The sequence below is a fragment of the Hakea prostrata genome, chromosome 8 (assembly GCF_041222555.1).
Source record: "Hakea prostrata isolate BN-2017 chromosome 8, UWA_Hpros_2, whole genome shotgun sequence".
Lineage (NCBI taxonomy): Eukaryota > Viridiplantae > Streptophyta > Magnoliopsida > Proteales > Proteaceae > Hakea > Hakea prostrata.
Window position 1 is genome coordinate 14,568,281 of NC_142607.1, and position 15,620 is coordinate 14,583,900.

The 15,620-nt window shown below is 37.0% G+C and overlaps 1 protein-coding gene and 1 non-coding gene across 3 annotated transcripts; both read right to left on the reverse strand.

Annotated features, from left to right (window-relative positions):
- Positions 1-1,468: 1,468 nt before the first annotated feature.
- On the reverse strand, positions 1,469-6,161 carry LOC149007157 (Phototropic-responsive NPH3 family protein). 2 transcript variants are annotated; one of them, XM_089166746.1, is made up of 5 exons: positions 5,742-6,161; positions 4,940-5,095; positions 4,761-4,830; positions 3,380-4,645; positions 1,469-2,661 (listed from the first exon to the last, which is right to left on the reverse strand). In XM_089166746.1, the coding sequence occupies exons 2-5, from the start codon at positions 4,996-4,998 to the stop codon at positions 2,161-2,163; spliced, it is 1,896 nt and encodes a 631-aa protein (XP_089022872.1). In that variant the 5' UTR covers positions 4,999-5,095; positions 5,742-6,161; the 3' UTR covers positions 1,469-2,160. The 2 variants fall into 2 exon arrangements, with proteins under 2 accessions (XP_089022872.1, XP_089022873.1); XM_089166747.1 differs by lacking the exon at positions 5,742-6,161 and adding an exon at positions 5,221-5,730.
- Positions 6,162-15,233: 9,072 nt separating this feature from the next.
- Positions 15,234-15,306, reverse strand: TRNAE-CUC (transfer RNA glutamic acid (anticodon CUC)). Its single transcript has one exon. It is a non-coding gene; the product is annotated as a tRNA-Glu (tRNA).
- Positions 15,307-15,620: the final 314 nt, after the last annotated feature.

Genomic DNA, 15,620 nt, shown 5'->3' on the forward strand with positions numbered 1-15,620 from the left:
CATCAGAAGACTGCCTCAAATATGATAGAACACTCCACTTCATGCTGATTTCCTATATTTATCACTTACTGCTTTATGTAAATGTCTCTGAGGCCAAAAATAGAACATCTGGGGAGACAACCATGTTTCAATACTCAGGGTTTTTCCTTTGTTTCTCTCCTAAAAGAAGGCACACCACCTTCAAATGTTCCTGCTTGGTCCATCTTGCCATGGTGCACTAACAGAATAGTCAGGCTTAGTTGCAGTGATTATGGTGCATAAAAATGGCTCGATCAATTTTATGTTATGGGCATTAAACATCTAATTTTGATTTATATGGTTGCTTTCAGCTCCCTCAAAGATAGTGCTTAACTCCAAGCAGGAAGAGACTGCTATGGAAGAGGTAGTGAAGGATGACACAACCTTTTGCAATGGTTTGAGGGTTGATATACCACTGCAGACGGTAAAGGATACAGAGATGAGGAACAATGTGACAGGGTTAGTGAGTCAAGCACCCACTTCAGGGCTTGTAAGACAAACAAGTGCAAAGGCCAACTGCCTCTGCTCTCCCACAACACATGCTGGTTCCTTTCGGTGCAGGCTCCATCGGTCACCCACTCTCCAACGCACCAAAAGTGCTACTCTTCGTGAGTCCCTTCCAAAGGAAAACACTGAGACCACAGTAGTGGCCGAGTGATAAAGTCTGCTGTTTCTGTAAACTCTGTAAAATTCTGGTCTTGATTTGGTTTCCAAAATTTTGACATGTAGTATGTGGTCTAAGTTGTACCCAGTGTTGTCAAGAACTCATCAGATCACAGAGAGATTAAACTCAAGAGGCTGGTTTGTAACTCCAAATATTATAGGATTCAATCTGGATAAAAATATTTTGACTGAATCTAATGACAGGTTTACAAAATGTGGAAACTCAGAAAAGCATGTAAGCGTAGTTCAGTACACGCTGTTACAGACTAGAGAACAGAACCATAATTCAGCAAACTGTGTAAACAATCTTAGAGTAGGTAATTACAAACAAGAGGACATTTATTGGATTCTTCAAGCAGATATCAAGTTCTGGTATAAAATTGAACAGCATAGGTACCACAGAGAAGGAGACACGAAGAACAAGAAAATATAATGGTCAAGAGCCTCTTCTCATGGTTTACAGATAAGCTCATCAGTACAACAGGAATGGACTACCCACATAATGCAAGATGTATTTCTGTGAGAAAATTGACCATCCAATGATCTTGTTATATGCACGTTATTGGAAGAAAACAAGTTTCAATATCCAACAGTTTCCAAAAAAATTTTCGGCAACAAATGATGAAAGGGAAGGGCGGGCAAAAACATTCCAAAAAGCACAGAAAGCAGAACTATAAGAGGGCAACAGCCAACAGAAGACAAAAAATAAGGCCCCTGCCCCCCCCCCCCAACCACTATAAAGCTTTAATCCCTATGAACATATTAGTATTTAATTTATGATCTGGTATGTTGATATTTATGAACTGAGGCAAATTGGAAAGCCACTGATAAGACAGTCCTCAGGAAATAATTAAAAAAAATATACTTAATTTAAAAGATATAAAATAGTCTTCAAGAATACTGAATGAAAAGGTATAAATTTTGAATACTTGCAGGCACAGCATTTATTTTATGGTCTCCTCTGACATAGTTCATTGGATTTTTACCATAATGTGTTCTGGCATTATTAACATCAATAAGCTGGAGAAATAGAGACTAACATGAATTAGACTCAAGAAATATGGTCTGGAATACTAAGCTTGGGCTAATATGTAATGCCCAAGAAAGAAAGAAGGCAATATTGCGATTCTCAATGTATAGGCCTCCCTGCTAAGTAGAATCGATGAGTTTAGACAGCAAAAAAGAGAGGGAACAATTGTTTATAACAATACAAAACTAACAATTGAAGCCCACTTTGGTCATTTACAAACTTGGGTTCCCAGGCATTTTGCACAATTGGAAACCCCCGTGGTTTTCCTTTTGTTTCCTGACGATTCAGTTGTTTATTAGGATAAAGTACACAAGCAATGCTAACTGGGATCTGATTTCCTATAGTTTACCAACAAAGTTGCAAGCCAAGGAAGATGAAAAGAAAACAAATAAACTATCTATTGACCTACCCAATGACATTTTCCTGCCTAATGTTACATGCATAATAAATCAATGCCTGTCATTCACATTTTTGTTGATAGACAACAACTTACTGAAGATTCTCTTGGGTCTAGTAGGAAGAGAGCAGAAGGCCTTAAGCCTAGAAGTCCTCCCAATTCCATCCTGCTGGACGTCATTCTCTCCCTCGTCATTGTCGTCTTCTGCTAGCTTCATCTTTAGAGTTGACAGCTTTGCCTTAGGAGATTTGAGGCCTGAAACGCTCCACTCATCTTCTACCAGACCATTGGTGTCAGATCCTAGGGGTGGGAGATGCTTTGATGGATCATGTTTTTGACCGGCAAGGAGTGCCTTGATGTTATTAGGGAGCTCAGTTACTTGGCCACCTGCCATGGCAGCACGCGCTTGCTCGAAGAAAAGTACTTGTACTACTACCCTCAGTGGGAGTAACTCATTCTGTGCTGCATGCATGCATGCTTGCATTGAAAGCTTCTTGCAGTCCAGAATGCGGCACAACCGTTTACGTTCACTCTTGTTGAGTTTTGGATGTGCCTGAACAATCAGATATAAAGAGACATACGCATGACTTCTTATTCTTGTTTTATTAACAAATGGGCATATAGGTACACATATACTAGGGCATGATTTGTGGAGTTATGGGAAATAATGTTAAGAATTTACTTCCAGTATACAGAATACCCTGGCAGGGCATCTAAGACCTCTTCAATGGGATATTCCTAGATTAAACTAAAATTTGTTCTGATGATTTGGTTGGTCACAAAGTGAGCTTTCTTTCTTCAGATCAAACCCCCTACCCAATATGGTGTCTCAAAGAGCAGGGTTAGGAGCATTTAATATTGTTGGTCTGACCTATTTGATCTCCCAACAGGAATTATCAAGTAGAAAAATCTACTGAATGGATCACACTTTTTCTAAGATTTGTTACCAACAGAATCAGCATGAGCAACACCCAGACTGGACATCCAATAAGCTAGATAAGCATATGTATGGTAGTCAATTTGAAAGTATGACCTCTAGCATGAGAGGTTTACTAATAATAAAGGGGTAGAATATACCAGCCACTAATTGACGAACCATGAAAAACATAAAATCGAGATGATCCAGGATGAAAGAAAATAAATAAATAAATTTGTGTAATGCATTTTCTTTCTCAAGCAGAGGAAGAACTAGGGGAGGCCCATGAGGAAAATAAATTGTCATAAAGACTTAATATATGAAGATTGGACAGAGTTTGTCGCTCTGAATTTACCTTGAGGTAAATATCAATTGCTCTGTAGAGATCATCATGGTCGGGCCTAGCGAAATCTGGGATAGCTTCAGCAAACGCAATCATCTTTGACAAAGGCAGATTGATATCTCGAGCAATCTCTTGAAGATAACCATCCACGAGTTTAGCTACCTTCAATTTTGAGCTATGAGATGCAGAGGAAGACCTCCTACTCTCCTGAAACTCAAAATCAACATTCTCTGCAGATCGAGACCTCCTCCTTTCAAACCCAAGCTTGGATCTTGGAGGGCTAGTGGGGGGACTCTGACCCTGCAACATGAATTGCTCCAATATGGTCATGACCATGTCAACATCATATAGAGTATCATTGGTGTACGAGAGTGACGGTATCAAAAGATCATTGACTGTTGCTTCCTCCAATTGAATTCCCACTCTTCTGGCTAATTCCATCTTAGAAGAAGAAGAAGCACCAAGTATGTTTGCAGCCTTTAAGAGCTTAAGCAAAAAGCTGCAAGAAACAGAACCTCTCTCCATGGGAAGTAAGCTCACTATTGATTCCAAAAGCAGCCGGTGCTTTGAGGTTATCTCTCCAATGGAGTCCGAATAGTTGTCTGGAGTTGCTTGTTTGCTGGTGGCAATCCCTTCCTTAGACATAGTGGGTAGCCATCGACATGCATAGATAAGCAATGCCTCACCGATGAGATTAGCAGGAATCCTTCCACCAGATTTAATAGCTACCATAGTTCTCCAATATTGGTCTATAACCAATTCTGCTATATCTTCAGCCCACCATCCCTTTGGTGCCAGCTTGTGTCTCTGGCTCTCTGTTCCGGTGCAGGAAATATCATCTCTACCCCCTCTTGAATAACTCCGTGACAAACAAACCTTAGAGGGATGGGTCAGTACTTTGGAAGCAATGGCATCAATACATCTACCTGTGATGCCAAGATCTTCTGACCACAAAGAGAAGGATTTGGTGCTCTGTAGTGTTAGAATGGAGTCCCTCCAACCCCGGAGAATGCATGAAGTGAAGAAAACTTCAAGCTTAAATATGAGATTTCCCTTCTCTGCATCCTCTGTCATCTGGAGATACTCAGCAGCACATCTTAATGAAACAATGTTGAAGGCACTTACGGTGATGGTAATTCCGTAGCAGAACTTGGCACAGGTCTCAAAGGCCTCAACCCCACCAGGGAAGTCTGGGAGTTGGACTATTTGGTGTTGGGAGGAATCTGGTGATTCAGAGCATAGCTGCTGTAAGCGTGAGCATTTGGAAAGCAGAGGAAACTGTTTCACAACAAAAACTGTAGTGAATCACAATAGTACGGTAAGAACAACACCAGCAGAGCTAGCAAAATCTCAAAACAGGAAGTTCCAATACTGGGTCTTGAATTTTATTTACCTTGTGAAGCAAATATCGGCAATCCTTGACTTGAATTATAAGATCACTGGCGACTTCTGAAGAGACAGACCTGCATTCGAGAAAAGAGAAGAGCCTCAGATTTTTCTATGCAAAACGAAGAACAAACAAATCCCTAAACAAAGAACAGAGATTCATAATCCATATTTCCTTGTACCTACCTTACTGCCTCGTTTGTGTAGAAAGTATCAGGACGAGATCCAAGTTTCATAAACTTCATCCTTCTGAGCTAAAATTTTCCGTTCAGAAATTCCTCAACGTGAATGAATAAGCAATAAATCCCCACTCCATGACAGGAGAAAGCTTTTCCTTGCTTACTGGAAGAAAACCCTCAAGTCAGTGTTCAAGGGGAGAAGATAGCTTGTTATACAGAAACAGACAATTAACAGAAGCCGAAACAGACAATTGACAGAACCCATTTTCGGCAACGAGTGCGCCCTACTTTTAGTTACGAAGGAACCAGTCCAAGATTCCCAGAAGAACACCACCCTTAGCAAATATGATCTTCTGAAAGTAGAAAAGCTTAAGAATTTCATCTGGATGTAAATCCAAGAACAGGGCCTGAGGTTTAAGGAATTGCAGTAAAAAACAAATACGCAAAGGAAAAGAAAAGATCCACACGGTCAAAAGGAGAAGGAAGAAAAACGAGAATTGATGTCATCGCAATCAAATCCCCTCCCCAGATTTTGATTTTGATTTTGACAGGAAAACAAAGGAATGAGAAGCAAGAAGCATAGAAACGTCGTCACCATTTCCAAATTTTGTAAAGCATAAAAAAAGAGAATAAAATTTATCTGGGTTTAATTAAGAAAGATAAAGGCACCTCAAAAACAAAAAAACAAAAAAAAACTGAGAAAAAAGCAAGTGTCTGGCACTCTTTGCAGTCGGAAAAGGCCGCCGGGAAACTTAACAGTTCATAACTGTGAGAAAGATGAGTTTTGTAGGCAATCATAGTAGTAATACCGTGGGGTTCAAACTTCAAAGTAGAACTCCAAGCGTGAGAAGCTATCTGCAAAGCTGCTGCAAAACTGCGAAGAGGGTGCCTTGTGGTGCAGCACAGCCCAGTCTAGCCAGAGCCCCTCCTCGCGGTGCTCTTCTCATCAATCATCATTGATCCACTCCCACACCCTCCTCTTCTTTTCTCTGCAAATTCTCATTGTTTCAGTTTAGATTATTTTAAGTCAAACACTAATTTATACGCAACATGGTACGTCCTCTCTCTCTCTCTCTCTCCTGTCAGAGACTCTGCTTTTTTATTTATTTTTTTGGTAAGAAGTAAGAACAGAGACTCTGCTTGTGCATCATCAAATCATCAACTGTCCTGTTCCAATAACAGATCAAAAAGAAAATATATATGAAACATACTAGAATAGGGTCATCGCTCAGTAAACAAACCTCAAAAATTGGAAGACCCAAGAAGAACAAAATCCTTTTGTTCTTTCGCTGTTGGCTTGGTGCTCTTGACTATTCAGTATTAGTATTTTATTTGTAAAAAGTATCTACACAAAATGAGACAATAACATCGATTAATTTTGGCTTGGTGCTCTTGATTATTCAGTATTAGTATTTTATTTGTAAAAAGATATACATAAAATGAGACAATAACATCGATTAATTGATCTCATATAATGGCCTAAAGCACTGATATTTGAGTTGATTTCATTGAATGATTCATGATAATACATTTTTTTTCTTTGTAAATATGATTACGGTTGTTGGAAGAATCCTATACCATGATATTTTCCTTAAATATGATGATTATTGGGTTCATGCATTTCATTATAAATACAAAGATCAAATGGAATGATGTGATTTACATTAATCTTTATGAATCTTCTACCAAAAGATAAAATGTTTCTATAAATCTTCCAATCAAGAAGACAGATTTTTCTCAACCGAGTTGAACCCAGTGGATTTCTGGGTTTCCATGGATTGGGTAGTCATTCGCCATCGTTATTCTTTTCCTACATCACACATCTTGAAGTAGCCAAAAGTGTCAATTTGTACAGCTGAGTATGAAACAGAGAAAGAAAACTTATACCACAAAAGTACAAAAACAGAGAAGTTAGAAAACAGGGGACTTGGAGACTTGGGCTGCTTCGCAAATCGCACTGCATTGGATTCTCCAGGCAAGTAGGGCCCATTACCACCAACCAATCAGCATTAAAAATTTTGTTCTTCTTTTCCACAGAAATTAAGCCGCAACAGCTCACAAATTGTCATTTACGAACGGGGTTTGTGGGTCACGGACAAGACCCAGCCGGGCAGGCACCCGGGTCCGTGTCAATGTCTAGTTTTGTTTTTTTTTGGTGAAGATGTCAATGCCTACCAAATAGGCAAATAGCTTTGGTTTTGTGAGTGGCATTTTCGAAATTAGAGTGAATGAGCAAGGGTAGAATAACACTAGAAATGGAGGGAACCCGTGGGGTCGGGCATGGGTAATGGAATCTGGGTATTTGTGGAAGAGCTGTCTAGTTTTTCCTTTTAAGGCTTTAAGGGAAGGGCGAGCAATCCGCACGCTGTACGGGTCACTATCCATGTCACCCGATAGGATACAAACCGACAGCTACTCCACTTGGTGGGACCCACCATTGCTCCTATCTCTCTATCGCACTCTCTACGACAATCTTTAGATCTTTCAATGTCTCATCCGTGATTCGATTATCAATGTAATCTATTTTAAGTATGATTTCTAATTTTTAGGAAAAATGATTTTTAATTTAAAGTAGGATTTTTAAGCTGGTTGGGCTCTATATGCCTCACAAGCGGAGTTGGAAGCGATGTATAATCCTTCAAGTTGATTTTGTTTTAATTCAACTCAAATATCAGTGTTTTTACTATAGGGATAAAGAATATCAAGCTCTTCTCTGATTGTAAGGCAGTGATTTCGAGTTTATATGGTGATTCTACTGCTCTAGATTGATTTTGTTTTAACTTAGTTTAACATATTAAGAAACCTTTTGTTGGGGTTTGACAATTGTATTGTATTACATATTTATTATGCATACAATGTTTCTGTCAATTTGTTAGCTAGAGGGGCCCGTTGTTTGATATGTCTAAAGTTTGGTGGATGTAGCCACCACGTCCACGTGGGCATGAGAATTTGTACAGTATTTCTCCTAGGCAGATCTCCCCAGATTTGTTTATTTTAATGAAGTTTTTATGTGTTTTGCCACAAAAAAAAAAAAAAAAAAAAAGGGGAAAATTTTCCTATAAGATCTTATGAAGAGAGAATTATTTACAAACATTATTGCCTCATAATATCAAGCCAAGGGTTTCAATTTGTTTTGAGGTTAAGGGTAAAACCTTATGTATATACAATTATTATGTTGTAACTCCAATTCTTATACCTGATTTTGAAAATAGATTCGCATTGACGTATTTTGGTGAGCAATATGAATAATCCATTTTTGGAGATCTATGATGGAAGCAAGGGCTTGGTCCGATCCATTTACCCGATTGAAGTCTATATATGTATTTTATATTCACATATAAGATTATTGGGATATTTGGAGATTTTTTTATTTTGGGCTTGGGTGAAAGTTTTTGTAATATTGTTTCTGGTGACTGATTGTAAAATCTCCAATGTTTTTTTAATTATATATTGTAAAAAACTTTTCTTCTTCTCCTGTGGACGTAGCACACCTCATTGGTGTGTGAATCACGTTAAGTCTTAGTGTATTTTTATTTATTTATATATTTTTTTGATTTACTATTCTTAATGTTCATTTCAACAAAAATAGTAATATCTCTTATATAAAACTATCAATTTCTATTAGTTTTGCAAATTCAAGATTACTAATCATTACCTATTAGTGAAAAGATTGTGAATTCAACTCTTGTTGTGGCATATATAATAGATAGAAGTTTATAATTTCTATCAATATTTTAGTTTCACATTAACCCCAATGCAAATCCAACACTAATTACCCTAACTTTGACTGAACCAAATTGAAGTGACATATTTTTAATACCCTAATTTCAAAATCTCTATCTACCAGAAGAAAATAAAATAATTAAAGATTATTAATCTAAAGTTAACAATCAAAGTGGGAGTGGAAGGGACCCACAAAGTCTCACTTCCTCGGCAAAAAGGCCAAAAAGCCACTAGTGTCACCAGAGAATTTCAAAAGCAACAGGGCCACTCATCAAGACTCACATTTGCCTAAAAAGAAAAAAGGAATTGTCTGTTCCTACTATTCTTTTATTCTTTGGAGAATTTTAGTTGTCCCCTCATATATGGGTTTTTATTTTATGCTAACAAAGAACAATTTGGGTTCCCCCCCCCCCCCCCCAAAAGAACAATATGGATTTTGTTTCTAGCTACAACATTGATTTGATCGATTTCTTAAAAACTAGACCTGTAAACGGATCAGATTCGGCTCGAATACGTTAGTATCCAAATCTGATTAGCAAAACCGTTATCCGAATTTCATCTCTAGTATATTGGAAATATAATTTGATTATATACTTAAAATAAATATTTGACTAATATATAAGATATAAATCGTATGACAATAATACCCTACATATGTAATGTGGTAAAGACAGTGCTGTGGTCAAGGAATTAGGTGGAAAAAGGTTAGGTAATATCTCATTTCTCATCTTTTGACTTAGATTATACCTAGAGGACATAATGCATTGGGCAATGAGGATATCACACAGCAATTAGGGGAAATCATTATTTCACTAACTGTTCTACCTTTGATTTCTCAAGAAATGAAATCATATGTGTTAGGTTAGATTGGGTTAGGTAACTAGCTTAGGTTAGGTTAGGTTAGGTTATTGACAAGGTAATTTGTCTTTAAGAAAAGTTTTATGTGATATGTATTATTTCCAATTCCCTATGGTTTTCAAAGTAATTCATTGGCTGTTTGATATGGATCTAGGGACAATAATATAGGACCCACATGATGAATGATGATCACACAGTTCCTACTTATTGTAGAATGATGGGACGTATTTGTTGGTTGAATGCCTCTTCCCTACAAGTCGGGATCCTCTACTCTCAAGCGAGAGAGGTCAATGAATTTTTTCTTACCTTTCTACCGCATATTAGGAGAAGGGTTAATTTTTACGTTCTGATAAAATGAATAAAAAAGTGGGAACCCCAGTAAACCCTACCTAATGCAAGGTCAAGACTCAAGAGATGTGAATGGATCACAAATCTCTACCTTGCTATTGATGTTAACTCATTCAAAGCTAAATCGAATATTTTTGCTTCACAAAAATACCAATATAGTTTAGCTTCTCGCAACTTCTATACTATAATATAGTAATCAATTAGTTATCAACATCGACCTTAAAACACCTATATCAAGCAAGCAAAGTAAGATAGTATACCATTTCCATTTTTTCTAAACCTAACACCAAACCCAAAACCCCAAAAACCCTAACACCAAACCTAAACCCAAAACCAAAAACCCTAAAACCCTAAAAACCCCAACCCAAAAAACCCTAAACCCCAAACCATAACCCTAAACATCAAACCCCAACCCCTAATTTTTTGTAATTTTATGCCTTTCGTTTCCGATTTTTTGAAAATTTTCCTATAGGCTTCTTTTCATTTATAATATTAGTACTTGCCCCCTCAATGTTAAATCTTGGTCTAGGGTTTAGGTTTTTGGATTTTTAAGGTTTAGGGTTTGGAGTTTAGAGTTTAGAAAAAGAAAAGTAGAAAAAGTGATGTAAAGTAGAAATTTTAAACAAATGGGAGAGGAGTGGGGGCCATGGCCCCTCTGGTGATCCAAATTCTTATATAAATCTTCATATTTTGAATTACATTTGTTATGTGTGATCCAAATTCTTATACTCAACTTTGAATATTGATCTATACTAAAATATTTTGGTGGGCTATTCAAATGACCTAAGATCTATGATGGAAGAAGAGTGATGAACTCAATGGGTAGATCCGATTACCCGATTGGATCTTTATAAATATACACCTTACATTTTCCTATGGAATCGTCATGAGATCTAGAGATTTTTGCTTGGGATTTTGGATGATAACCTTGTAATGTTGTTCTTAGGGCTAAAGATCTCCTTAGTAATCTTTTTTCTATACATTCTGAAAATTTTTTCTTCACCCATGTGTAGGTATATGAATTGCATTAAATGTGTGTATAATCTCCATTCTTTGGTGTCGGTTTTGATGACTATCTTTGATGTAACAGCCACTAACAAGAAGGCAAGGTGAGGTGGAATTGCAATGAGTAAACACTAACTGTTTCACGAATGGACCCATAGACAAATTGGTCCTTGACATTTACATCAATAATGACTCTATTTGCAATTTGCTTTCAACAAGAAACACTTAAATAATAAATGAATTCAGACTTCAGAGTGGGTTGACCAACAGCACAACCTCATGCTTCTCTTGGATGAGGAAATTAAGACCCCAGATTTGGTGAAATTTTAAGGCCAAGCGAGGTAGCTCATTCATGTAAAACTGTCACCATACTTTTGAGGAACCGACTTCCACTGATTCTGATCCTGATATGTTCTAGAATTATCAAGAAATCAACCATCAAATTTCGATTCTTAGAATTGATATTTTGAACCAACGGAGGTTGGTCCAAGTGGTAAGCAGCTTGGTTTGTTTAAGCAAGGTTTTGGTATCGAAACCTTGTGGATAAAAAAAATCACCGCTGAGAGACTCACCCACCATAACCAGGTGTGCAACCTGGGTCGAACACTGGATTAGTTAGGGCAAAGCCCTGAAAATCGAGATTGACAACCAAAAAAAAAGAATTGATATCTTGAGCAGTGAAAAGTTTGACATCAGAGAGAAAAGGATATTCCAATTCACCCGTGAGTGAATGATTGGCACATGACATGCCTGCCTAATAAAGGGTCTGGAATTCCAATGTAAGCTTATCACACTCATGATTATGGTCCAATTGGGTGGGCCTGGGCCCTGGGCCATCTCGTTTGAGGTCTTTAACACAAACCTTTTACTAACTAATAATGGTAACATATAATTTACTGAAAGGCTAATTTTTACTTGAAATTAAAAAAAAAAAAAAAATCAAAAGTGAAATTATATTAGACTCTCCATAGCTACCCTAGAGATTAAAAACCTGACTGTACAAAGAAGGGGGGTGGAGACAGCCACCAAACATGACATAAAGAAAACTTCATAGCTCCTCTGACCAGGTAATCTGCATAAATATTGTCCGACCTATTCATGTGACAAAAGACGACTGTCTGAGAATGAGTTTTAAGCCTAATTACATTTCTCACAACATCATCATTTGCCCCGAATCCAAAAATTCAGCACACTCATTGAGGGCATTAACAGCTACCAAACAATACGAAACAACTAAAATGCGAGAGAGGTTTAAAGAGATAGCTAAAAGTAAGGAGTCCGGAGAAACCAAAGCTAGCTACCGAACATGCAATAACATAATCTCCACCAGGATCCCAAATGACGCTTCCACAACCACCAAACTGAAAGGCTGAATCCCAGGAAGCATCACAACGTATTTTGAAATAATCCTCCACTTGAGTTTGATCAAAGTCATTTTTAGTCTAAATAAAATGATATTTTGCATTTGTTTCTCTTGTGGTATTTGAAAAGCTCAATTGAAGATATTATCTTTTCTCTTCAACTTACCTAGATTTAAAACAAAAGGTACAAGGTACCAATAATTCAGTATTGGAGTAAACACCTGCTGGCACCTTTTGAAGCACTTTCACGTGTGAACCGTGATAAAAATTTCATCTCCTTTCGCGCACGTTAGGAAGCGCCTAATCACAAAAATATATATATTTCAGAATAGAGAGCCATTGCGTGTTGCTTGCTTCGGAAGTAAGCTTCATCTTTCTTTTTTCTGAAAACCCCCAATCTGCTCTTGCTCACCACTACTAATAGGGTCTTGGTTGATTTCCCTTCCTTTAGCTACTCAGATGTTTTAGTTCGCTAACTTTTAAAAGTTCAAAGAGTTTTAATTGAATATGCTAACCATTAAAAAAAGGAAATTGAAAATTTATAAGGGTATTTATGGTCATAAAAATGACAATATGCTCTTAATTTATAAGGGTATTTATGGTTTAATTCTTTATCCTAAAGGGTAAATGTCTGTGCTCATCCCATACTTTTTCAAGACACATAAAAGTGAAGTCCATTAAGGTCTATCTTTGGTTTTTCTTTTGAGGATTAATGAGAGGTGGGTTCTCCTCATTATGTGTGGTGGATAGGTTTGAGAATCTCAACTCCCAAGCTTCATGGTCCAAATAAAAATTATAGAAATAAAGGGAGGAAAAACAAAATGAAAACAAATACGTGCTACATAGGATCAGTAGAACTCACCATTGATCTTGGTCTATGGAAGGGGTGTAGGGGGCGACATAGTATGACCAAACCCATTATCCGATTGGAGTCTATATATATGTATTTTATGTTTGTTTACCACATTTTTGAGTGATTTGAAATTTTTGATTAGGGTTTTGACTAAAAGTTATTGTAAGATTGTTTCTTGATGAATGATTATGAGATGTCTTTCTATACTTATTCCCCATAATGAAAAAGTTCTTCATTTTACCTCTTTTTTTTTTCCACTATGGACAACCAGAAACTGTAGAATGGTTGCAGATTTCTTCTTTTCTGTCTGGGAATTTGGTAGCCATGGATTTTCAACGAAAGATTTGCTCAGCTGTCTGTATTAAACGCCTCCAGGTACGATACCCGAACTGTTCTTGTCAAATTTGCTAATTCGGTGCCCGAAAGTAACTACAACAGATTGAAGAGCGAAGACTTTAAAGATGGGGGTCAAAGTCAAAACTAATCAAAATGGAATTGGTGAGCTGTAAAGATCGTAGCTCAAATTACTGTTCAAACACAAACACAGTTTGCCCATCACCTGTTCGATTAATTACCCCTTACAGTCTTAATTACCTCTTCTCCTTTGCATGGAATATCTATCTATCTCTATTTTCTTTTTTCAATCAAAGATGGCTTGCAAAGCATGCTAGACAACATGAGTGTGAAGCCGACACATAACCCTTTTGTTTGAAGAATAATATCCACAATTAGTCATGGAATGGTGAGGTTAACTGCATCATTAGTATTATTAACTGCCTGTCTTGCTATGACTCCATCCTTTAACTTTATTTTGAAGGACGGTTGGACATTTTTTTGCTCCCCCCTTTTCCTTTGAATGCTTTGGACTTTTGACCACTCTGTTTTACCTATTTGATCTAAGTTAGGAGAGTGACTAGGGTCTTGTCCATATCCCATATTGGTATCAAACTTGCTCATCGGTTCCTGTTTTGGTTACAACTACTGATGAAGGAATCTCAAGGAGTTCAATCTGCACTGCTATTTATGAGTAATGGGCTGTCCAAGAATTAACCACTGGCCTCTTCACACCTCAATCCCAATGGATGACAAGAACAGAACTCTCTCTCTCTCAGTATCTGCTTTTAATCTGATTCCAAGTTTCTTTTTAAATTACAACCAGTCATTCTACACTTTTGCAAAGGAATTGGATTGCTTGGTTTAATTTCCTTGTCATGTCTTTCGCTTTTTCTTCACCACATCCTTATCCTTCTTACTGATCACCTTCCCTTTTCTATAGTTATCCTTGGAGAAGAAGAAAGAGATCTCATCCACCGATCAATTTGATGTTGTTTGCTTTTGTAGTTGAAACAGTAAAATCTTGAATGCTTTTTCTTTTCCATCCTTTTAACTGGTAATACCTAGGGTTGTGTTCAATGTGAATCTTATGAATTTATCTTGAAGGATCAAGGCTATGGCTGTAAAAGCAAAAGCAGCCACCTTTCTTGAAAGAATGAGTTTCTCCATTTGAAAAAGAAACTAAAAAGATTTAAGAATGTAATTCTGTTTTGTTAATGGCAAACACATATGCTCTTTATCTTTCTCTTTCTCCCATCCTCTTATTCCTTTCCTTTCAAATTATGAAATAAAGCTTGTAATTTATTAAGTTGATCAGGTCAACTTCTAAATTGAATCATAAGTGGAATAGTTGATCATAATTATGATGATAATGCAAATCTAGCATCAGCCAGCACAGATAAACATTAATCCTTTTGGGTTTTATATTTGTTTTTCTACATAGAGAGATATGTCTGGTCCTCTACAGAGGCTCCATGAACCCACCAAGGAAAAGGCTATGTAAGTGTTGGGTTATCTTTAGCTTTAGAGAAAGTAGAACCAGATGTGAATTCTTGATACATGTTTTGAGGCTTTTAATCATGAAACAACTAGTTATCTCATCATGATCTATCCTTTATGTGACACATATGCTGACGATATGTCTCAATTCTTTAATATTTTAAGAATCATTGAAAAGTTTGTTTTGTGAATTGAAATAAAATGAGAAATCAAAATTAAAAATGTGTGATTTGAGGGGAATCCGATGATACTCACAGTGTCACACACATTGCCAGGACAAAATTGAAAAACAAGAGATTAAAAAAAGAAAAAGGAAAAATTTCCGTTGCCGGGACTTGAACCCGGGTCTTCCGGGTGAGAGCCGGATATCCTGACCAACTAGACTACAACGGAAGCTGTGCTTATTTTTTCGTATACAATCTTACTAATTCTTAAAGCGTTAACACTCACTGAAACGCCCATTTTTGTTTTTCGTTTAGGAGATCTTTTCTCGAAATGTTGAATTTATCATAACATTCACACAAGAACTCAAGAATTAACGTGGTTCGGCATTCATTGTGAAGCCTACATCCACGACAATAAAACCCCAATCAACTATATTTCTGGGATGATGTTTCATTATCTATAAATAGAAAAGAGTAAGAGTTTTACAAGAAGTTAAATTCTAATATAACTCTCACTCTCTTCTCTGTTAGTCTCCTTATAGA

Coding starts and splice junctions, on each gene's coding strand:
- LOC149007157 (XM_089166746.1), bottom strand. CDS start 4,998: ATGAAGTTTATGAAACTTGGATCTCGTCCTGATACTTTCTACACAAAC. Junction 4,831..4,939: donor TACACAAACGAGGCAGTAAG/GTAGGTACAAGG, acceptor TCTCGAATGCAG/GTCTGTCTCTTCAGAAGTCG. Junction 4,646..4,760: donor GCCGATATTTGCTTCACAAG/GTAAATAAAATT, acceptor GTTGTGAAACAG/TTTCCTCTGCTTTCCAAATG.